This window comes from Oncorhynchus mykiss, chromosome 25 (assembly GCF_013265735.2).
Source record: "Oncorhynchus mykiss isolate Arlee chromosome 25, USDA_OmykA_1.1, whole genome shotgun sequence".
Taxonomy (NCBI): Eukaryota; Metazoa; Chordata; class Actinopteri; order Salmoniformes; family Salmonidae; genus Oncorhynchus; species Oncorhynchus mykiss.
The window spans coordinates 19,291,255-19,314,822 of NC_048589.1; the positions used below are offsets into that span (position 1 = coordinate 19,291,255).

Here is a 23,568-nt window from a genome sequence, read left to right on the forward strand (position 1 = left end):
TCTCGATGGTGCAGCTGTATAACATTTTGATGATCTGGGGACCCATGCCAAATCTTTTCAGTGTCCTGATGGGGAAAGGTGTTGTTGTGCCCTATTCACGATTGTCTTGGTGTGTTTGGACCATGATAGTCTGTTGGTGATGTGGAACAGAGGATCTTGAAACTCTCAACCCGCTCCTTGGTGGTGGTTTCTTGCTCGTTTCTGCTGAGTTTGGATGGTCCCTCATGGACTGCTCGTTTGGGTTGTGTCTCTGGTTACTTTGTCAGCTGGCTCTTCCTTTCCTTGAAGAAGGTTAGCTTAAATGCACCATTCAGGCTACACTAGCCCTTTAAGGACTAAGCCTCCTTCTAAGACTGATTAGTGCATGGGTTCTTCCGTCCCAATTTCTGTACTGGATTACAGGTACTATTCCCTAAAAATGTATTTCCCCTAACTTATCAGTTCACCAGTTCTTTCCATTAAAAGCAAAGGTCCAGGCGCTGTGGTCAGCCTGCTGGAGATGGAGGTCCTTCTACCCCCCTCAAAATCAAATCAAGTCAAATCCTATTTTATTTGTCACATACACATGGTTAGCAGATGTTAATGCGAGTGTAGCGAAATGCTTGTGCTTCTAGTTCCGACAATGCAGTAATAACCAACAAGTAATCTAACCTAACAATTTCACAACAACTACCTTATACACACAAGTGTAAAGGGATGAAGAATATGTACATACAAATATATGAATGAGGCGGCAGGGTAGCCTAGTGGTTAGAGCGTTGGACTAGTAACCGGAAGGTTGCAAGTTAAAACCCCCGAGCTGACAAGGTACAAATCTGTCGTTCTGCCCCTGAACAGGCAGTTAACCCACTGTTCCTAGGCCATCATTGAAAATACGAATTTGTTCTTAACTGACTTGCCTAGTTAAATAAAGGTAAAATGAAAATAAAAAATAAAATGATTGATGGTACAGAACGGCATAGGCAAGATGCAGTAGATGGTATCGAGTACAGTATATACATATGAGATAAGTAATGTAGGGTATATAAACAAAGTGGCAAAGATTAAAGTGGCTAGTGATACATGTATTACATAAAGATGGCAAGATGCAGTAGAGGGTATTGAGTACAGTATACACATATGAGATGAATAATGTAGGGCGTGTAAACATTATATTAAGTGGCATTGTTTAAAGTGGCTAGTGATACATTTTTTACATCAATTTTTCCATTATTAAAGTGGCTGGAGTTGAGTCAGTATGTTGGCAGCAGCCACTCAATGTTAGTGATGGCCTTGAGATAGAAGCTGTTTTTCAGTCTCTCTGTCCCTGCCTTGATGCACCTGTACTGACCTCGCCTTCTGAATGATAGCGGGGTGAACAGGCAGTGGCTCGGGTGATTGTGGTTGTTGTCCTTGTCCTTGATGATCTTTATGGCCTTTCTGTGATATCGGGTGGTGTCCTGGAGGGCAGGTAGTTTGCCCCTGGTGATGCGTTGTGCAGACCTCACTACCCTCTGAAAAGCCTTACGATTGTGGGCGGAGCAGTTGCCGTACCAGGCGGTGATACAGCCCGACAGGATGCTCTCGATTGTGCATCTGTAAAAGTTTGTGAGTGCTTTTGTGACAAGCCAAATTTCTTCAGCCTCCTGAGGTTTGAGAGGTCCAGCGGAATAAGAGGATAAGGGCTATGACAGAGAGAGGGGGGGGAGTAGTGCTTTTTCTAGTCCCGTGAGGTCACATGGTGTGGCACCTAGGTGTGAAGGGCCACTGTTATTAACTTTTATCGTAAAGAGAGAAAGATTGAATTGAGAGAGAGAGAATAGCCATAGTATGACATTTTAAATGTCTCTATTCCTGTGAAATGTTTCTGAGTGTAATGTTTATTTTTTACTTTAGTTAATTATCAATTTCACTTGCTTTAGGAAAGGGAGAAACCTAGTTGTCCAACGGAATGTATTCAACTGAAATGTGTCTTCTGCATTCAAGCCAACCCCTCTAAATCAAAGAGGTGCAAGGGGCTGCCTTAATTGACATCCATGTCTTCGGCACCCTTGTGAACAGTGAGTTAACTGCCTTTTCTCAGGGGCAGAACAACAGATGTTTACCTAGTCAGCTCAGGGATTCGATCTAGCAACCTTTCAGTTACTGGCTCAATGCTCTAACCAGTAGGCTACCTGCCGCACCACATGGGGCAATGCCCTTTGACTTGAATTAAGAGCTTGGAGGAAGTCAGTAGCCCATAAAAGTTCAGCATTATAGACAGACAGAAAAAGGATGTTCCACAATGTTCAACACAAGACATTAAAACGACACGTCGCTACACTGGCATTGCTGTTCCGTCCTCGAGGTAATCTAATGTACTGTCAGGGCCGTGCATCATGACATACAGTACAGTATGTTACAGTGTAGTGGAGGCTGAATGGTTCCTGGTCCTGCTAAAAGGATCCAGAAGAATGAGTCACTATGGCTGACTGATTAGCAGGCTAATCCCAGCTGGGGGCAGCTCTCTTTGGGAAGCATTGGGCTAGCACTCCTCTCTTCCTCAGCACTTGTCCTGTGTCACCCACCCATCCCAGTCCTCCCCCCCAATCTACCGAAGAGTCCATTTAGCCACGCTTCTTTTCCTCAGATTAAAACACATTATGTCCTTTTTTTCTGGAAGGGGATGTGTGCGTGTGTGTCACCCATATTCAATGGAACTAAAAATACCCTTTCTCTGATGCTATGTCATGGTGCAACAAGCGAGCGTCATCATTGCCATTTAAAAGAGGACCCGCATGACCTGTTGAATATATTTTATGTGTCTGTGCCAGCACTGAGGAGTCACAGAGGCTGTGTGGGTACACTATGCTATAAATAGCTGCTGTGTCTTTTTGGAAGCCCCACTTTTAATGACAACTTCCTGCTGTGCTTTGAGACAAATCTGTGATGTTTCAGGGCAAGCAGACTCACGTCATAAAATGTTGTTGAAGCAGTTTGGTAATAGACAGAGTAGATGAATCTCTGTTTATCTATCAATCTTCATTCAGCAGCAAAGTATACGTTAATAACTTCTTATGGCTGCAGGGGCAGTATTGAGTAGCTTGGATGAAAGGTGCCCAGAGTAAACAGCCTGCTCCTCAGTCCCAGTTGCTAATATATACATATTATTAGTATTGGATAGAAAACACTCTGAAGTTTATAAAACTGTTTGAATGATGTCTGTGAGTATAACAGAACTCATGTGGCAGGCAAAAACCTGAGAAGAAATCCAAACAGGAAGTGGGAAATCTGAGGTTGGTCGATTTTCAACCCACCCCCTATTGAATACACAGTGGGATATTGGTTATGTTGCACTTTCTAAGGCTTCCACTAGATGTCAACCGTCTTTAGAAACTTGTTTGAGGATTCTGCTGTGAAGTGGGGGCTCATAAGGGCTGTTTGAGCCAGGGGTCTGGCAGAGTGCCACAGCCTCTGAGGCGTGGTCACGAGAGAGTTAGCTCTCGTTCCATTACTTTTCTACAGACATAGGAATTCTCCGGTTGGAACATTATTGACGTTTTATGTTAAAACATCCTAAAGATTGATTCCATACTTAGTTTGACAAGTTTCTACGGACAGTAACAGAACTTTTTGACATTTCGTCTGCAACTAGGGAACACGCTTCATGACTTTAGATTTGTTTACCAAACGTGCTAACAAAAGTAGCTCTTTGGACATAAATGATGGACATTATCGAACTAAATCAAACATTTAATGTGGAACTGGGATTCTTGGGAGTGCATTCTGATGAAGATCATCAAAGATAAGCGAATATTTATAATGCTATTTCTGACTTCTGTTGACTACCCAATATATCTTTTTGGCTGCTTTGTTGTCTGAAATCTGTACTCAGATTATTGCATGGTTTGCTTTTTCCGTAAAGTTCTTTTGAAATCTGACACAGCGGTTGCATTAAGGAGAAGTGTATCTATATTTTCATGTCTAACAATTTTGTTTTCATCAACATTTATGATGAGTATTTCTGTAAAATGATGTGGCTCTCTGCAATATCACCGGATGGTTTTGGAAGTAGTGAATGTAACGCGTCAATGTATACTGAGATTTTTTTACATTAATATGCACTTTATCGAACAAAACATATATGTATTGTGTAACATGAAGTCCTATGAGTGTCATCTGATGAAGATCATCAAAGGTTAGTGATTCATTTTTATCTCTATTTGTGCTTTTTGTGACTCCTCTCTTTGGCTGGAAAAATGGCTGAATTTTTCTGTGACTTGGCGGTGACCTAACATAATAGTTTGAGGTGCTTTCGCTGTAAAGCCTATTTGAAATTGGACACTTTGGTGGGATTAACAACAAGATTACCTTTAAAATGGTTTAAGATACATTTATGTTTGAGGTATGTTAATTATGAGATTTCTGTTGTTTGAATTTGGTGCTCTGCACTTTCACTGGCTGTTGTCATATCAATCCCTTTAACGGGGTTGCAGCCATAAGAAGTTTTTAACCTGTATGTTAGATGTGTCAATTCTGACACATATTCAGATCTCAATCATCTTGATTTACTTTTGTTCTGAAACTAATTATGAGTGATATTGGAGATGAAATATCATGTCGTGGAACGTCTCTGTGTTCTAATTCCGCTCGTCATTAAGAATGCACGATAGATCTGAGAAATCATTTATTTATGCACTATGGAATGAACTGTGAATCTGAAATATCAATTGCAATAGTTGATGAAATATGAATGGAGAATATAGATACGGTTCTTCCCTAGATAGTTATGCAGAGCACAAGAAGGTAATTGATCATCAGGTCACTCATCTTCTTTGAACTTGTTAATGTTCTTAGAGAGGAAAAGGTAGGAACAGAGAGTTTGGATGGTTTGTATTTTCTCCAGCATCTTCGTCTCAACAGAAGTCAGGGCTATGAGCCAGGGTGGACTGGACACAACATGCATATTCAAACCTTCAAAAGAACTGGGCCCCCGAAATATGTTTAAAACCTCATTATTTGACATTCAGATCCACATAAAAAACAATGCTAGCTGAGAGAAACTTCAAACACTGCTGCTAGAGACAGTGTGGGGGACATTGTCTGCATCAACATTAGAACAACTATAGAGAGGGCAGATGCTTGGATGTTTAAACGTTCTTAAGATGATGAATAGTTTTATGATGTCTCCACTTTCCTCCTCAGGCTCCATACTTCTGGCCCTCTAATTGTTGGGAACCTGAAAACACAGACTATGGTAAGATAGTTTGGGTTCCCTAGGGGTGGAATTTCAAAAATATTACTGAACTCAGCTCAAAATGTGTCTAAATATTGCCTCTGACATTTAATTATCCGTGCATAAACTCATTTTCCCCCCTGATGCCCCCCCCCCCCCCCCCCCCCCCCCTGCCAGCCTAGCCTATAATCCTGCTCAGTGCAGAGTGTCTGGCCCAGACTGTGTCATATCCTCCTGCCTACAGTGTAAACACAGACTATGGATCTGTTGTCTCACACCCATTATTGATTGAGTGGCCCACTCTGTAATGCATCCCACTATCTGTCCAGGAGGATCTCATCTCACCCCTAAGCTTGCAGCGCTAGATTAGCCATCCAGGGTATAGGGGCGTTATTTTGTCACTAGGCTACCTGCCGCCCCTGGTGACCCATGGGGTGGCAGGTAGCCTAGTGGTTAGAGCATTGGACTAGTAACCGGAAGAGTGCTAGATCAAATACTGGAGCTGACAAGATACAAATATTTTGTTCTGCGCCTGAACAAAGCAGGCAGTCATTGTAAATAATAATTTGTTCTTAACTGACTTACCTAGTTAAATAAATAAAAATATATATTGTAAATGTCCAGGCTTTCATGTTCGCATGACATTTCTCCAGCCTGATAGTGTAAATGACAAAAGATGCCAACGGTTTCATTAACTATTGCTCACAACACTCTGATCAGTAGAGATTTACTCAGGTGGAAACTGAATGGGTGGCATTTGTTTACAAGAGGTAAACTACACTCACACAAATGTTGATGCATCATCTGTGGCATTTGTTTGGCAACGTCACAAAAAGGTCTGTCAAGCAGCAGCTAGTAACTGACTACTTCTCTCCTCTGCAGCCATTTACCTGTGCAAGCGCACCATGCAGAACAAGGCCAGGTTGGAGCTAGCTGACTACGAGGCTGTGAGTGCCCTATTCACCCTACTGGAACCGTCGTCAGTACACTATCTATACACTACAGACCTGTTAAACCAAGCTATCATCTACACAACTACAGCTTCTCTCAGATCACATGCCATGCCCCTGAGCTCTAGTCTATTTCATGCTCTATAGGTTTGGTGGTCGGGTCAGAGTGTTGTTTTCCCCACATTAAAGAAATAGGTATTTTCAGTGAATATGTGCAGGTACAACAGATGGTTGCATTGCTCATGTGCCGAGCAGATGGCATTATTACGTGCAAATTACAACAGCCGTGATATTACTTGCTGATTAAGCTGAGCTGGCTAGCTTTATGCAGTAAGAGAGTTGTGCATTATAGCAATGTAATTACCCAAGAACCTTCACTGGTTTACTCTCACCCCTCATGTCTCTATGATTGGGGGATCTTACAGGAGAACCTGGCTCGATTGCAGAGGGCCTTCGCCAGGAAGTGGGAGTTCATCTTCATGCAAGCTGAGGCACAGGTCAAGTGAGTGGACAGTAACTAGGCAAAAGAACATACACAACGTATATATTAATACGTTGTCTATTGTGCCATACGTCAGTGTACTCCCTATGTCTCATTCACTGATGCAGATGACTATAGAGAGTCAGATGCATACCCCTAGGTTACTTTCTAGGTGACCTTTTAATCTTTGTCTTTTATCAATGTTCCTTCTATTACGCCTCCATCTGCTGGTTGACATTTGTAAACACAGCGCAGATCAGATACAGTCTATTCAACACGATATCAGGAAATTAAAAAAGGTCACGATGAACCTTTCAAATTATTATAGTCTGAGCACTAAGTATTTACTGTTGTTAGGTAGAGGTAAGAGATTATACATTAAGCTCTGCTAAATTCAGAGAGAAATAGGCCACCAAGCACTTATCAGAAAATGTCAGTTATGTAAGAGTTGTACCCTACCAGCGGCCATACCACAGATTGCTTGATGAAGCAACGAGACAGGTTGTGACCTACACTTCGAGCTTTTACCCTCCTCGGGTCTCTAAATAAGAGTGACACATCTATCTGTGCACTCAGTATCAACCTGGCTCTGTCCTCTGTCGTCTACCCTCAGCATCAACCTGTCTCTGTCCTCTGTCCCCTACCCTCAGTATTTACCTGTCTCTGTCCTCTGTCCCCTACCCTCAGTATTTACCTGTCTCTGTCCTCTGTCCCCTACCCTCAGTATTTACCTGTCTCTGTCCTCTGTCCCCTACCCTCAGTATTTACCTATCTCTGTCCTCTGTCCTCTACCCTCAGTATCAACCAGGCTCTTTCCTCTGTCCCCTACCCTCATTATTTACCTGTCTCTGTCCTCTGTCGTCTACCCTCAGTATCAACCTGGCTCTTTCCTCTGTCCCCTACCCCTCAGTATCAACCTGGCTCTGTCCTCTGTCTTCTACCCTCAGCATCAACCTGGCTCTGTCCTCTGTCCCCTACCCTCAGTATTTACCTGTCTCTGTCCCCTACCCTCAGTATTTACCTGTCTCTGTCCTCTGTCCCCTACCCTCAGTTTTTACCTGTCTCTGTCCTCTGTCGTCTACCCTCAGCATCAACCTGGCTCTGTCCTCTGTCGTCTACCCTCAGCATCGACCTGGCTCTGTCCTCTGTCCCCTACCCTCATTATTTACCTGTCTCTGTCCTCTGTCCCCTACCCTCAGTATTTACCTGTGTCTGTCCTCTGTCGTCTACCCTCAGTATCAACCTGGCTCTTTCCTCTGTCCCCTACCCTCAGTATTTGCATGTGTCTGTCCTCTGTCCCCTACCCTCAGTATTTACCTGTCTCTGTCCTCTGTCCCCTACCCTCAGTATCAACCTGGCTCTGTCCTCTGTCCCCTACCCTCAGTATTTACCTGTCTCTGTCCTCTGTCGTCTACCCTCAGTATTTACCTGTCTCTGTCCTCTGTCCCCTACCCTCAGTATTTACCTGTCTCTGTCCTCTGTCCCCTACCCTCAGTATTTACCTGTCTCTGTCCTCTGTCGTCTACCCTCAGCATCTACCTGTCTCTGTCCTCTGTCCACAACCCTCAGCATTTACCTGTCTCTGTCCTCTGTCGTCTACTCTCATTATTTACCTGTCTCTGTCCTCTGTCCCCTACCCTCATTATTTACCTGTCTCTGTCCTCTGTCCCCTACCCTCAGTATTTACCTGTGTCTGTCCTCTGTCGTCTACCCTCAGTATCAACCTGGCTCTTTCCTCTGTCCCCTACCCCTCAGTATCAACCTGGCTCTGTCCTCTGTCGTCTACCCTCAGCATCAACCTGGCTCTGTCCTCTGTCCCCTACCCTCAGTATTTACCTGTCTCTGTCCTCTGTCCCCTACCCTCAGTATTTACCTGTCTCTGTCCTCTGTCCCCTACCCTCAGTATTTACCTGTCTCTGTCCTCTGTCGTCTACCCTCAGCATCAACCTGGCTCTGTCCTCTGTCGTCTACCCTCAGCATCAACCTGGCTCTGTCCTCTCTCCACTACCCTCAGTATTTACCTGTCTCTGTCCTCTGTCCCCTACCCTCAGTATTTACCTGTGCCTGTCCTCAGTCTTCTACCCTCAGTATCAACCTGGCTCTGTCCTCTGTCCCCTACCCTCAGTATTTACCTGTCTCTGTCCTCTGTCCCCTACCCTAAGTATTTACCTGTCTCTGTACTCTGTCGTCTACCCTCAGCATTTACCTGTCTCTGCCTTTGTCATCTACTCTCAGTATTTACCTGTCTCTGTCCTCTGTCCCCTACCCTAAGTATTTACCTGTCTCTGTACTCTGTCGTCTACCCTCAGCATTTACCTGTCTCTGGCCTTTGTCATCTACTCTCAGTATTTACCTGTCTCTGTCCTCTGTCCCCTACCCTCAGCATTTACCTGTCTCTGGCCTTTGTCATCTACTCTCAGTATTTACCTGTCTCTGTCCTCTGTCCCCTACCCTCAGTATTTACCTGTCTCTGTCCTCTGTCCCCTACCCTAAGTATTTACCTGTCTCTGTACTCTGTCGTCTACCCTCAGCATTTACCTGTCTCTGGCCTTTGTCATCTACTCTCAGTATCAACCTGGCTCTGTCCTCTGTCGTCTACCCTCAGATTCAACCTGGCTCTGTCCTCTGTCCCCTACCCTCAGTATTTACTTGTCTCTGTCCTCTGTCCCCTACCCTCAGTATTTACCTGTCTCTGTCCTCTGTCGTCTACCCTCAGTATTTACCTGTCTCTGTCCTTTGTCATCTACTCTCAGTATTTACCTGTCTTTGTCCTCTGTCGTCTACCCTCAGTATCAACCTGTCTCTGTCCTCTGTCCCCTAAACTCAGTATTTACCTGTCTCTGTCCTCTGTCCCCTACCCTTAGTATTAACCTGTCTCTGTCCTCTGTCGTCTACCCTCAGTATTTACCTGTCTCTGTCCTCTGTCCCCTACCCTCAGTATTTACCTGTCTCTGTCCTCTGTCCCCTACCCTCAGCATTTACCTGTCTCTGTCCTCTGTCGTCTACCCTCAGTATTTACCTGTCTCTGTCCTCTGTCCCCTACCCTCAGTATTTACCTGTCTCTGTCCTCTGTCGTCTACTCTCATTATTCACCTGTCTCTGTCCTCTGTCCCCTAACCTCATTATTTACCTGTCTCTGTCCTCTGTCCCCTACCCTCAGTATTTACATGTGTCTGTCCTCTGTCCCCTACCTTCAGTATTTACCTGTGTCTGTCCTCTGTCCCCTACCCTCAGTATTTACCTGTCTCTGTTCTCTGTCCCCTACCCTCAGTATTTACCTGTCTCTGTCCTCTGTCCCCTACCCTCAGTATCAACCTGGCTCTGTCCTCTGTCCCCTACCCTCAGTATTTACCTGTCTCTGTCCTCTGTCGTCTACCCTCAGTATTTACCTGTCTCTGTCCTCTGTCCCCTACCCTCAGTATTTACCTGTCTCTGTCCTCTGTCCCCTACCCTCAGTATTTACCTGTCTCTGTCCTCTGTCGTCTACCCTCAGTATTTACCTGTCTCTGTCCTCTGTCCCCTACCCTCAGTATTTACCTGTCTCTGTCCTCTGTCGTCTACTCTGATTATTTACCTGTCTCTGTCCTCTGTCCCCTACCCTCATTATTTACCTGTCTCTGTCCTCTGTCCCCTACCCTCAGTATTTACCTGTGTCTGTCCTCTGTCGTCTATCCTCAGTATCAACCTGGCTCTTTCCTCTGTCCCCTACCCTCAGTATTTACCTGTGTCTGTCATCTGTCCCCTACCCTCAGTATTACCTGTCTCTGTCCTCTGTCCCCTACCCTCAGTATTTACCTGTCTCTGTCCTCTGTCCCCTACCCTCAGTATCAACCTGGCTCTGTCCTCTGTCCCCTACCCTCAGTATTTACCTGTCTCTGTCCTCTGTCGTCTACCCTCAGTATTTACCTGTCTCTGTCCTCTGTCCCCTACCCTCAGTATTTTCCTGTCTCTGTCCTCTGTCCCCTACCCTCAGTATTTACCTGTCTCTGTCCTCTGTCGTCTACCCTCAGTATTTACCTGTCTCTGTCCTCTGTCCCCTACCCTCAGTATTTACCTGTCTCTGTCCTCTGTCCCCTACCCTCAGTATTTACCTGTGTCTGTCCTCTGTCGTCTACCCTCAGTATCAACCTGGCTCTTTCCTCTGTCCCCTACCCTTCAGTATCAACCTGGCTCTGTCCTCTGTCGTCTACCCTCAGCATCAACCTGACTCTGTCCTCTGTCCCCTACCCTCAGTATTTACCTGTCTCTGTCCTCTGTCCCCTACCCTCAGTATTTACCTGTCTCTGTCCTCTGTCCCCTACCCTCAGTATTTACCTGTCTCTGTCCTCTGTCGTCTACCCTCAGCATCAACCTGGCTCTGTCCTCTGTCGTCTACCCTCAGCATCAACCTGGCTCTGTCCTCTGTCCCCTACCCTCATTATTTACCTGTCTCTGTCCTCTGTCCCCTACCCTCAGTATTTACCTGTGTCTGTCCTCTGTCGTCTACCCTCAGTATCAACCTGGCTCTTTCCTCTGTCCCCTACCCTCAGTATTTACCTGTGTCTGTCCTCTGTCCCCTACCATCAGTATTTACCTGTCTCTGTCCTCTGTCGCCTACCCTCAGTATTTACCTGTCTCTGTCCTCTGTCCCCTACCCTCAGTATCAACCTGGCTCTGTCCTCTGTCCCCTACCCTCAGTATTTACCTGTCTCTGTCCTCTGTCGCCTACCCTCAGTATCTACCTGTCTCTGTCCTCTGTCCCCTACCCTCAGTATTTACCTGTCTCTGTCCTCTGTCCCCTACCCTCAGTATTTACCTGTCTCTGTCCTCTGTCGTCTACCCTCAGTATTTTCCTGTCTCTGTCCTCTGTCCCCTACCCTCAGTATTTACCTGTGTCTGTCCTCTGTCGTCTACCCTCAGTATCAACCTGGCTCTTTCCTCTGTCCCCTACCCTCATTATTTACCTGTCTCTGTCCTCTGTCCCCTACCCTCAGTATTTACCTGTGTCTGTCCTCTGTCGTCTACCCTCAGTATCAACCTGGCTCTTTCCTCTGTCCCCTACCCCTCAGTATTTACCTGTCTCTGTCCTCTGTCCCCTACCCTCAGTATTTACCTGTGTCTGTCCTCTGTCGTCTACCCTCAGTATCAACCTGGCTCTTTCCTCTGTCCCCTACCCTCATTATTTACCTGTCTCTGTCCTCTGTCCCCTACCCTCAGTATTTACCTGTCTCTGTCCTCTGTCCCCTACCCTCAGTATTTACCTGTGTCTGTCCTCTGTCGTCTACCCTCAGTATCAACCTGGCTCTTTCCTCTGTCCCCTACCCTCATTATTTACCTGTCTCTGTCCTCTGTCCCCTACCCTCAGTATTTACCTGTCTCTGTCCTCTGTCGTCTACCCTCAGTATTTACCTGTCTCTGTCCTCTGTCCCCTACCCTCAGTATTTACCTGTGTCTGTCCTCTGTCGTCTTCCCTCAGTATCAACCTGGCTCTTTCCTCTGTCCCCTACCCTTCAGTATCAACCTGGCTCTGTCCTCTGTCCCCTACCCTCATTATTTACCTGTCTCTGTCCTCTGTCCCCTACCCTCAGTATTTACCTGTCTCTGTCCTCTGTCGTCTACCCTCAGTATTTACCTGTCTCTGTCCTCTGTCCCCTACCCTCAGTATTTACCTGTGTCTGTCCTCTGTCGTCTACCCTCAGTATCAACCTGGCTCTTTCCTCTGTCCCCTACCCTTCAGTATCAACCTGGCTCTGTCCTCTGTCGTCTACCCTCAGCATCAACCTGACTCTGTCCTCTGTCCCCTACCCTCAGTATTTACCTGTCTCTGTCCTCTGTCATCTACCCTCAGTATTTACCTGTCTCTGACCTCTGTCCCCTACCCTCAGTATTTACCTGTCTCTGTCCTCAGTCATCTACCCTCAGTATTTACCTGTCTCTGTCCTCTGTCCCCTACCCTCATTATTTACCTGTCTCTGTCCTCTGTCCCCTACCCTCAGTATTCACCTGTCTCTGTCCTCTGTCGTCTACCCTCAGTATTTACCTGTCTCTGTCCTCTGTCCCCTACCCTCATTATTTACCTGTCTCTGTCCTCTGTCGTCTACCCACAGGATCGACAGGAAGAAGGACAAGGTGGAGAGGAAGATATTGGACAGCCAAGAGAGGGCATTCTGGGACGTCCATCGCCCTGTGGTGAGCTGAGGGCTGAGGGGAGTTGGTGGTGAGCTGAGAGGAGGTAGTGTTTCTGGGGACTGAGGGAGGGCTGGAGAGAGGATGTGATGAGAGTACAGGGAGTGTTACAGTGAAAGTCCCATAGGGCTCTACTGTTAGAACAATAAAGGGTTCTATCAGTCTAGTTGTATAGTGTGGCCTGGGTTAGCCTGAATTACACAGGGTTCTGTATTATCCAACTCCTCTGTGGTTGTAATGTTGAATGAAGTCTAGCCTCCAGGCTAGGGCAGAATACCGCCTGGTGACCCACTATAATCTGACCTAGAAACTAACTCTCTTATACAGCCAGGCTGTGTAAATACCACAGAGATGGACATTCGCAAGTGCCGTAGAGAGAAGAATCCACAGAGGGTGAAAAAGGTAAGGAATAAGGCTTTTAGTGGTGAGTGGTCTCTCTGTTTGTGTATGTATGTATATGTTCTGTGTGGCACGTGCCTGTGTTGAGGGTGAGCGTATAAGCAATAACAGACATGTATATCCATTCTGTCCCTGTCCAGTCGGTGTATGGGGTAACAGACGACACCCAGACTCAGAGTCCAGTCCACCAGTCCCTCCCGTCCCAGCCGGTCAGGAAGCCCACCAGAGAGGACGTGCAGAAGGAGGTAACACACTGTGATGCTCCTGACAGGTCATTACTATCACCGCCATTATCCATTATCTCCTGCTGTCTGTCTGTCTCATTCATAACTCCAGCTCACTTGTGAGTAATGCGGGTACTATCGTATTCTGCCATCGTTAATTATTTTCTCCCTCAGATTTCCTTCTTGAACATCCAGCTGGACAGACACTGTATGAACATGTCCAAAGTAGCAGACAGCCTCATGGGCTACACGGAACAGTTCATGGTCTACGATCCTTTGGCGTCAACCATTGAACCGTCCAACCCTTGGATCAGCGATGACATGACCTTCTGGGACCTGGAGGCTAGGTGGGTTCACTGGGGAGGCAGCGTGAGGCTATAGGCACCATGGACACCATGCACAGACATCACTAGTCAACACAATCAGTCTTCAAATGACTGGTGAGGTCAGGCAGAGGGTTGGTGCTGTCAGGTGCTGGCTGAAATGACATGATAGCCCAATGGCTAGCTCCTCTTTCTTTCCCTATGCAATCAACATTTTCAACAGCATCCACAACCACAATGTAATGCACACTACCAGTCAAAAGTTTTAGAACACCTATTCATTCAAGGGTTTTTCTTTATTTTTACTATTTTCTACATGGTAGAATAACAGTGAAGACATCAAAACTATGAAATAACACATAGTAGTAACCAAAAAAGTGTTAAACAAATCTAAATATATTTGAGATTTGAGATTCTTCAAATAGCCACCCTTTGCCTTGATGACAGCTTTGCACACACTTGGCATTCTCTCAACCAATACATTTCAATTAACAGGTTGCCTTCTTAAAAGTTCATTTGTGGGTACAGAAGGTAGCCCTATATTATTATGGCAAGAACAGCTCAAATAAGCAAAGAGAAATTACAGTCCATCATTACTTTACGACATGGTCAGTCAATATGAACAATTTCAAGAACTTTTAAAGTTTCTTCAATTGCATTCGCAGAAACCATCAAGTGCTATGATGAAAGAAACTATGATGAAAACTGCAGCCCGAATAATTGCTTCACAGAGTTCAAGTAACAGACACATCTCAACATCAACTGTTCAGAGGAGAAAATCAGTGTAAATCAGGCCTTCATGGTCAAATTACTGCAAAGAAACCCCTACTAGAGGACACCAACAAGAAGAAGAGACTTGCTTGGGTCAAGAAACACGAGCAATGGACATTCGACCGGTGGAAATGTGTCCTTTGGTCTGGAGTCCAAATTGGAGATTTTTGGTTCCAACCACCATGTCTTTGTGAGACGTGGTTTGGGTGAACAGATAATCTCCGCATGTGTATTTCCCACCGTAAAGCATGGAGGAGAAGCGAGATGCCATCCCATCTGGTTTGGGCTTAGTGGGACTATCATTTGTTTTTCAACAGGACAATGACCCAACACACCTCCAGGCTGTGTAAGGGCTATTTTACCAAGAAGGAGAGTGATGGAGTGCTGCGTCAGATGACCTGGCCTCCACAATCCCCCGACCTCAACCAAATTGAGATGGTTTGGGATGAGTTGGACTGCAGAGTAATGGAAAAGCAGCCAACAAGTGCTCAGCATATGTGGGAACCCCTTCAAGACTGTTGGGAAAGCATTCCAGGTGAAGCTCATTGAAAGAATGTCAAGAGTGTGCAAAGCTGTCATTAAAGGAAAGGGTGTCTATGTGAAGAATGTAAAATATAAAATATATTTTTGGGTTACTTCATGATTCCATATGTGTTATTTCATAGTCTTGATGTCTCCACTATTATTCGACAATGTAGAAAATAGTAAAAATAAAGAAAAACCCTTGAATGAGTAGGTGTTCTAAAACTTTTGACCGGTAGTGTATGCATTGTGGGAAGATCATGTACAGTTAACCAGGTCTGTTTTAAGTCTGAAAGGCATCATGGTTGTCTCTCTCCGTTCTTCCCTGTGAGCAGCCGGGACCCCAGCCAGCACCGTGTGAAGAAGTGGGGCTTCTCTCTGGAGGAGGCCCTAAAGGACCCAGCAGGGCAGGAAGCGTTCCTCAAGTTCCTGGAGTCGGAGTTCAGTTCAGAGAACCTCCGGTGAGAGATAGAGCCTTACAGGGACAGCTCACAGTGATACACAGTCACTATCCTCTTTCATTCTACTGTTTCACATCCATTTCAATTCCCCAGGCCATTAGATAGAGAGACTTTTGAGTAGCGGTAATGAGATTAAGGGAATGACTGCACTGAATGTCCACAGGGGGGAGCTCTCCTCTCCTGGCAGATAATAATGGGAAGTGAATGCTGCAGACACTGATCTCTATTGGCTGTGCCCTCCCTGTGCCCCTTGGCTAGGTTCTGGTTGGCAGTGCAGGACCTGAAGCGGAGGCCCCTGGAGAACGTGGCAACCAGGGCCCAGGAGATCTGGCAGGAGTTCCTGGCAGAGGGAGCGCCCAGCTCCATCAACTTGGACTCCCACAGCTATGAGCGCACCAGCCATAACCTCCAAGACCCTGGACGATACAGCTATGAGGACGCACAGGTATGTATCACAACCTCCCCTATGCACACAAACGCATATGCACGCACGCCCACACACACAGTCAATACTGCTGCTACTACTGCACATACAGTAAACCCCCTGCACATTAGTGGCTGAGAGGGGTGTGGATGGATAGATGGAGTGTGAAGGAAGTGAGTGAACAGCGGTGAAGAATCTGTGGTTGCTAGGGCCCACCCTTAGCGTAGTTGCAAACAACCGAATGCATTCGGTTTTCAGGGATACAGTTAATTCAACCTAGCTTCCTTTTTCTCTGAAAAACGGATGTGGAAACTCAGCTCAGTTGTCTTTTTAGGCCTGCTATGTTAGGTTAGCCAGGGCCTAATGGGTCGAGTAATGCCTATGAATAGCCCATGCATTCATCCTAGATTCCTTAGGTTCAAACTGTATTAGCTTTGTTTGATGGTGACTGCCTGATGGTGCATTAGCGTGGATGGCTCTGTGTTCACTCAGCCCTGTCTCGGGAGACTCCTCCCTCCCACCCTCCGTACCTCTCCCTCCCTCCCTTAGTCCCTCCATGTTAGCACGCATGGTTAACATTCAGCTCCCCCGTGCCTTCTTACATAATCTCAACTCTCCCTGTCTCTCTCTCTTTCTCTCACCCCCCCCCCCCCCCCCCCCCCCCCCCCCTCATCACCACCACCTCTTCCCTCTTCTCCAGGAGCACATCTTCAAGTTGATGAAAAGTGACAGCTATGCACGCTTCCTGAGATCTAACATCTATCAGGACCTCCTGCTAGCCAGAAAGAAGCCGGTGAGCTCTACTATAACTAACCCTAATCAGTCGCACCCTCCACCTGGGATATTGTGCATTTACTAAATATGTTTGAAAGCACTCCATCCTTTTTTGGAAGAGGATACATTTATAATCAAGTCTACACTTTCTACAGATACTATATCTCCATTTACATCTAAACTGAGACATTAGCTTACCTTTGCTTGATTATTTTTGTCACTTGTTATATTCTTTGACTCCTTCAGATTTATACATACAATCATGGCTCTCTAAAACAGAAAATAAAGCAAGTGCTGTTATACTGTGTACTAGGATGATCAGCACCACAGCAGATCAAAGCATCATCTTCTCTTGGTGAGCAGCATCCCTGTGTTATCTAGTCCCCTGAAAAGGCACTCCCCCCTGCTGGCCTGGTCCCTAGCTTCTCTACCACAGCCACTGCTTCTGGCTTCATGGCCTAAAATGTGTTTTGCCTTGAAACGCTTCTAACCTTCCCTCATCTCCTCCCCTCCCCGTGTCTCTCACCGTTTCTCACCCCCACCCAACCTCCACACCACCCTGCCTCTAGTCACAGACAGAGAGTGAGCAGGGCCGTCGTACCTCCCTGGAGAAGTTCACTCGCAGTGTGGTAAGTTACCAGAAACTAGGGCTGTGACACGGGCACGCGGCCCAACGAAGACCTTTTTCAAGGTCAAAATGATTGTGAAGGCTAGTAGTACAGAGGTCTTTTACTTGCATTTCTTTAAAAAAATCTGAAAAGGACAGGTAAGTGCTCAACATGTTGGCAGGGATAGCTTGTCTAAGTACTTTCTTGGCACAGCAATGTACACAGACTGCATGGTTTTTCAGAAACCCAGCCACTAAAGTTTGTTTCCATCTTCCAGGGAAAGTCTTTGACGGGCAAGCGGCTGACAGGGCTGATGCAGTCATCCTGACACTGCCTGGGCAGGAGGGGCATAGAGAGACACCCCTGGAGGGGTCATGACCATGTGGGGAGTGGGGCGTGCTGGGGCAGGAGGCTCTCTTCTGAAGGGTTACAGACAGTACCATGCAGAACTGGGGTTAGGAATACTCACAGAACCACAGAGGAATGGATCATGCCAGCCAGGGCGGGCCTTGACCCACTCACTACATGGCATGCATACAGTACAGGCACACACAGACACACACGGTTACAGTAGGGCGACATACAAGCTCAAAGAGTCATAATGGGGTATATACATATATATACATATATATACATTTCCATCTGCCCTCACTAGGCAGTCAGCAATAAAGACAGCAGGATAACAAATCTCATTTTTTTTATATCTAAATCTATATCATATTTTTTCTTATACAGTACACCGTATAATGCTGTTCACTGATGGAAACTTAAAACCTGTTATTTTTGCAGTGATTGGGAATATATTTTTATTTGCCCATAAATCTAAGGTATTATAATTGTTATTATAGAAGACCGGTTAAGTAACTTTGAGGGAAATTCTCCATGCTTCATTACATTCCAAGAGTAGGTATAAGGCCTTGATAGAGAATCTACAATGAATCATTGCATGTTTCATCAAAACATTTTGTTTGTTTAGAATTCATGCTGTGGTTGGATTTTTATTGATTGAAATCATGAAGTCCAATTGAGGTCAACGGCTTATTTTTCAAAGGAGACCTGGACAAGAAAGCTCTAGTATTTTACATAGACGATCATACACTTTAGAACACCTACCATTTGATTCAATCAATATAGATAGCTATAATGTTTCAAAACCCTATCCCTTATGGAAAATGTCAATAATGTCGATGAGTTTATAAATTTGTGATTTCAGCCTTATTTAGTATTTTACACGGCATCATGGGGTTTACATATTATTCTGGACCTATTCAAGCAGATACATGCCAAATAAGTGCCACATCTGATCAGTTGCAGATATACTTAAGTGACATTCACATGCCTTAAGGGCCCCTAATGAAAATAGCCCTGCATCACTACCATCTAATGGAGAGTAAAAACCATGCACAACCTCTGTGGAACATGGTGGCCTGCCCTGCCCTAACAGGTGTGGCAAGAATATTTATTTCATGTCAAATTATTTATTAACCTTCTTTAACCAGGGGAACCCATTGAGACCAGGGCCTCATTTCACCCCGCAAGCAGAGGTGTCCTACAGTATAACGTTTAACAGCCTAAGAAATTCAGTTTTATTCAGTACTAGCCTTTCTGTTGCATGAGTGTCAATGTAAACCATTACCTACATGCTCAGTCATTTATCCATAGTCCAGTCTTTGGGTCAGAGAGATGTGTATGAGCTCATCATGTTGCAAGCCATTGTTATATTTGCCAAACAGTGTGCATGCTTGTTAGGGAAAATGCTCTGGTGAAATGGAATTTAGGGAGTCTGAGCTGGGGAGTAAAAGTCACGTGAACAGAGACCCAGCAGGCTGCTTGGTTCTTCTATCTTCAAACACAAACAAAAGGGAAATGCCCTCGAGCCCCACCACTGAACAGAACAGGAGCATCGAGCTGAAAGGACACACTCATGATATACACCTGACTGATATATTGCATCCACATCCACCCCTGGAACTGGAACATACAGTACATACCTCTTCTACCCTCCCAAAGTCCTAAGCTAGAAGAGGGTATCATTCACAGCACAACAACAACTCCCTCGTGTGGTGAGGGGGGGGCACATGATCAACTCAAATCAAAGTTTATTGGTTGCATACACAGTTATGCCAGAGACAATATTATGAAAGACAAATCGAGAGCTAGGTACTATAATGTTCAATCTGCATTGTCAAAATTCAGTTATTGACAGTTCTGTTCAGTGTTCTCTATATAGTGATCTAAATAAGTTAAAAAATAAAAAATTGCTGAGACCAAAGGGTTCGGAACTTTAAAGCCAATTATATCAGAATCATATTTTTTTCCAGATAGAACGTTATAGTCCCAAGTTCTTGAAATACTGAGATAATTATTTCAATAATTGTTTCAATTAGAGTTGCTGCAATGCACTGTACTGGTTAATATTTATGATTATCATAAACTGATAACCTCTTGACTGTAAGGTAGAGATGCTTCATGTATTGAGTCAGTGTTTAAAAATATTGTCAGCACAAACACAATAGTGTATGTACAGAGTGCATTGTATATAAATCGACTCTATAGATTTCCATTATCTAAAAGCACATGTTATGGTATGGGCACATTACTATGCATGTAACATATCCAGGGAATTTGTGCTTCTAGTTTCTCAAACAGCAAGATGACTATTATCAATGTAAAATACCCCATGCACCTGATATCTTGTGGGCACCAAATAATAAAACCTTTGGACCTCTGTCTACATGGTGACCTCTCATTTACAGTATGTGGTAACAGTGTTACATAGGACCGCAGAAAAACATCCCCAAATATCCAGAGAGGGCAGAGTCTCATTCTTTATTTTCTTTCAATACAATAAAAATAGTTTAACAAAGACTTAAATTCTCTCGCTTTGAGTTATTTACAGTTGAAGATAAAATGACTGGTCAAGTCCATTTCATCTCTTGGCTCTATTCCGACCCCTGTGCTTCCTAACTCAGGAAGGCTTGCTAAGAGCTCTGGGGTTATTGCTGTGTCTGACTCTGATGAGGTATACAAGCTATGATTACATGATTGGCTGTGATGACACTTGTTTCTATACAGACAGACATCACGGACTTCCATGAAGTGTTGGTTGGAAGTATACTGTATCATGCGGTTTGTTCGAGGACGTCACCAGTGAGAGAAAAACAATGACCATAATAGCAACCAGGTTGTCATTTAATATGACTAACTTAAGACCTTTGAGGATACCATGGAAACACAGTAATTGATGGGGAGGTTGTTGTTGATACCAAAATAATTCTCCATTAGAAGTCCTAAAAACTGGATGAAAGGGTCCCTGAGGGAATTCAGTGTTAAGAATGTTTATGTGAGTGAGTGTCTAGAGTCAACATTTAAGACACAAAATATCTCATAGGAAATTATCTGATGCGATTGGTCAAAAGACCAATAAGTAGAAGAAAGATCTGAATTGGGCTGCCCGTGTAAACGCAGCTATATAGCACTTAAAAGCAAAATGTCAAAAATAACATTGTTTTACAGCTTAAAAGACTCCTTCTGCAATTATAAGCAACTATCCTTGCATTATGCACACATGCCTTGTAAGTGATTCTGGACAAAAGCATTTGACAAGTGAGTCAGAGGAAGGAGAAAATATGGAGTAATGTGCCCATGAACTTGGTTGGGCACAGTTCAGAATACTGTGATTTGTTAAAGCTGGGATCACTAAACGCGTTATTGTGATGACTAAACCATAGGGATACAATCACATAAGGCAGGCAGGGGACAGTGGCTGACAATGAATGCATCATGACGCAGAGAGAACAATCAACAGCAGTACAAATCATACGCCTGAGTAGAAGTAGGTATTGTAGAAAGACAAGAGGTATAAACAAAGCCCGAACAAACAGAATAATAAAATATCCACCTCTCACCAAAATGACACTAACAACCCAAACTGTCAATATCGTGTTCAAAACAAAGGAACATAGCACGATTCTAACTTCAGGATGAAAGGGATTCAAGAAAGCTCTTGATTTGTTTGGCCCGCTCAAGTGACATTAAAAAGAGTAAGAGAAAGTCTAAGTAGTCCAGAGGTTTTGTTGTATAAGTGACAGAGGAAGTCCAGCACCGCCGCTATGACAGGGGCAGAGGTTAAAGTTCAGGGTGGTTCCAGTGAGGTCACTGGGTCATCATGGCTGTCAGAGCTGGTTTCTTGCCTGGGTCGCAGGCTGGCACAGTGATGAAGTTAATGACGTCTCAGTGTCACATTGGTTCCCGCCGGCTGGGCATGGTGGCCCACAGCCGTAGAGGACGAAAACACAGGATAAAAACAATACATTCTCAGGGGGGAAATTGCTTCAAAAAGAGAAAATATCTGAGTTAGGGAGGATTAGGTTATGTGGTCGCTGGCAGGCTGGCATTATAGCGGCTGGACGGATGGCTGTTTGGTGGCTGACTGTCAGACGGATAGGGTCTTTGGGCCCAGTGAAGGGGTGTGTGGAGGCCCAGTTGAGGGTCCTGAACCTCACCCCTCACTGGCTGCAAAGCCCCCTGGGTCCTCATGCCATGGTACTCCTACAACAGAGACAAATGGGTCAGATTATGGAGTCACACACACTCCAAAATAGCTGGCATAAAACCAACAGCTGTTTTTATCTTTGTTGATGGCAAATGCAAGGCATGAACTGATGGAATAAGAATACACCTTGTATTTAAATGAGAAAGTACTGTGTTTGAATAGGACCTAGGTGCTTACCTTTCAGCTAGCCATGCCCTGCTTCTGGTATAACCCTCTTGTTTATTTCACACATCAATCCTTTGCTTCACGCCACTCCATCTTCACATTATTATAATCCAGAGGGTGAAGCAGTGGAAGTCTTTCCAAACTGCATGGGTGATTCTAGTGACATCAACAAGTCGAGGGAAGGGTTTGCGTTGACATTCATTCTTCATCCAGACATTGTTATTTTACTAAATTTCAGATAAATTATTGGATTTTATTTTCCCTGGCAAATCATCCCAAAAAGAGCAGAATTATATCCACATGTTCCAGTGTTTTTTCATAACATATTTGCCTTTTCCGCTCCAGTGGAAAAATAATCCAAGAAATTCTTTCCATTTCACATAGGGAGCAAGTCATTTGTCTAGAGACACCTTCAGTTGCATTCAAAGTTAAATGTAAAAAAAACACATTCATAAATTATTAAACAAGGTTCAGTAGATAACAAAATAACACTTCTTGCATTTCTCTCCTGAAATAATCACTTTAAATAAAAACATTTAAAAAGAAGCAGCAGACTTTTGCCAGAGGTTATCCATATTAAAAATTGTCTTTAAACCTAGAAAGTTCTTCTCTATCTGTATCGGTTGGGCGTCCCCTTGCCGTTTGACGAGGGCTCTTCAAGCTCATCGTCCTCAAAGCCGTGAAACGTGGACGTGTCACTCTCTGAGGTGGTGCCAAACAGTTCCTCTGCCCCAGCAAACGGCCTGCTGTCCTCCTTCTCTTCTGGGCGGCCAGCTGGCAACAACAAGATGACAGGATGATGGTAGCACATAACAGCTACAGCACAGCTTAGTCATAGTCATGGTTTTGGATGCTGTGTAGCAGAGCAGGGTACTCACTGGAGCGCCGGCAGACTGAGCAGGGACCCCTCTCCCCAGATTTACCCCTCTGCTTGTTGGAGCCTGGGGTGCACCGGCATGAGTCACAGTAGTTATTGGTAATGGCAGTACTACCTGGACCCTTCTGACCTGCAGAGGATAAACAGAAGGCTGGATCAACTAGATATGAACAAAATTAATGAAAAAAATTGTGTCCTTAGACAGGGTTGACCTAAACATTATGTGTGTACATTGTTGGTTAAAATGGGGCTTGTGAACTTGCACTGAAGACAGAAATCACATGTTGACAGCCCAGGGGAGGTGGTTAGCCATGAGGCGCAGGTAAACCTGATGCACTACCTACAGCTATCCCTACTTTAGCTAGTTGACTGCAACAAAGCTCACATGAATATGCAAACTGCATACTAGGAATAGCAATGACGTTTAAAACACACATTGGCTCTCTGTGTATTTCTATTTCTGTGGATGGTGAAAACAGAAGAGACATTTTAGAGGCCTTGAATATCAGTTTGCGTGCCTTACGTTTGTGTCGGTCAGAGCGCTGTGCGGAGGGTGACCGGGACGACTCGGACCCCCTCTCCTCTGCCAGGTGGGAATGGGTGTAGTGGTAACTCAGCCCTGTACGGTGCATATAACGCTTCCCGCAGACTGGGGGGGGGCACAAAACACAGACA

At 45.0% G+C, this 23,568-nt stretch overlaps 2 protein-coding genes across 4 annotated transcripts in view; one reads left to right on the forward strand and one right to left on the reverse strand.

Annotated features, from left to right (window-relative positions):
* The window catches only part of LOC110505520 (regulator of G-protein signaling 6), a 59,131-nt gene extending 39,577 nt beyond the window's left edge, over nucleotides 1–19,554 (forward strand). For both annotated transcript variants that reach the window (XM_021584793.2, XM_036963066.1), the window contains exons 6-17: nucleotides 5,164–5,215; nucleotides 6,077–6,141; nucleotides 6,570–6,646; nucleotides 12,712–12,793; nucleotides 13,118–13,192; nucleotides 13,330–13,434; nucleotides 13,588–13,760; nucleotides 15,365–15,490; nucleotides 15,749–15,935; nucleotides 16,615–16,707; nucleotides 17,258–17,317; nucleotides 17,574–19,554. In XM_021584793.2, coding sequence (XP_021440468.2) covers nucleotides 5,164–5,215; nucleotides 6,077–6,141; nucleotides 6,570–6,646; nucleotides 12,712–12,793; nucleotides 13,118–13,192; nucleotides 13,330–13,434; nucleotides 13,588–13,760; nucleotides 15,365–15,490; nucleotides 15,749–15,935; nucleotides 16,615–16,707; nucleotides 17,258–17,317; nucleotides 17,574–17,624 — 1,146 coding nt within the window. In that variant the 3' untranslated portion in view covers nucleotides 17,625–19,554. The remainder of the gene's footprint in view (nucleotides 1–5,163; nucleotides 5,216–6,076; nucleotides 6,142–6,569; nucleotides 6,647–12,711; nucleotides 12,794–13,117; nucleotides 13,193–13,329; nucleotides 13,435–13,587; nucleotides 13,761–15,364; nucleotides 15,491–15,748; nucleotides 15,936–16,614; nucleotides 16,708–17,257; nucleotides 17,318–17,573) is intronic.
* Nucleotides 19,555–20,100: 546 nt separating this feature from the next.
* LOC110505521 (zinc finger protein DPF3) overlaps nucleotides 20,101–23,568 on the reverse strand; it is a 46,951-nt gene continuing 43,483 nt past the window's right edge. The window contains exons 7-10 of one of the 2 annotated variants that reach the window (XR_005039597.1): nucleotides 23,417–23,542; nucleotides 22,895–23,023; nucleotides 22,029–22,790; nucleotides 20,101–21,847 (exon numbers count right to left, since the gene is read on the reverse strand). Coding sequence is in view for 1 of the 2 variants with exons in the window: in XM_036963067.1 (XP_036818962.1) it covers nucleotides 22,627–22,790; nucleotides 22,895–23,023; nucleotides 23,417–23,542 (419 nt within the window). In the remaining variant the exon portion in view is untranslated. Of the gene's footprint in view, nucleotides 22,791–22,894; nucleotides 23,024–23,416; nucleotides 23,543–23,568 lie in introns of both variants that reach the window. The other variant, XM_036963067.1, reaches the window with a different exon arrangement.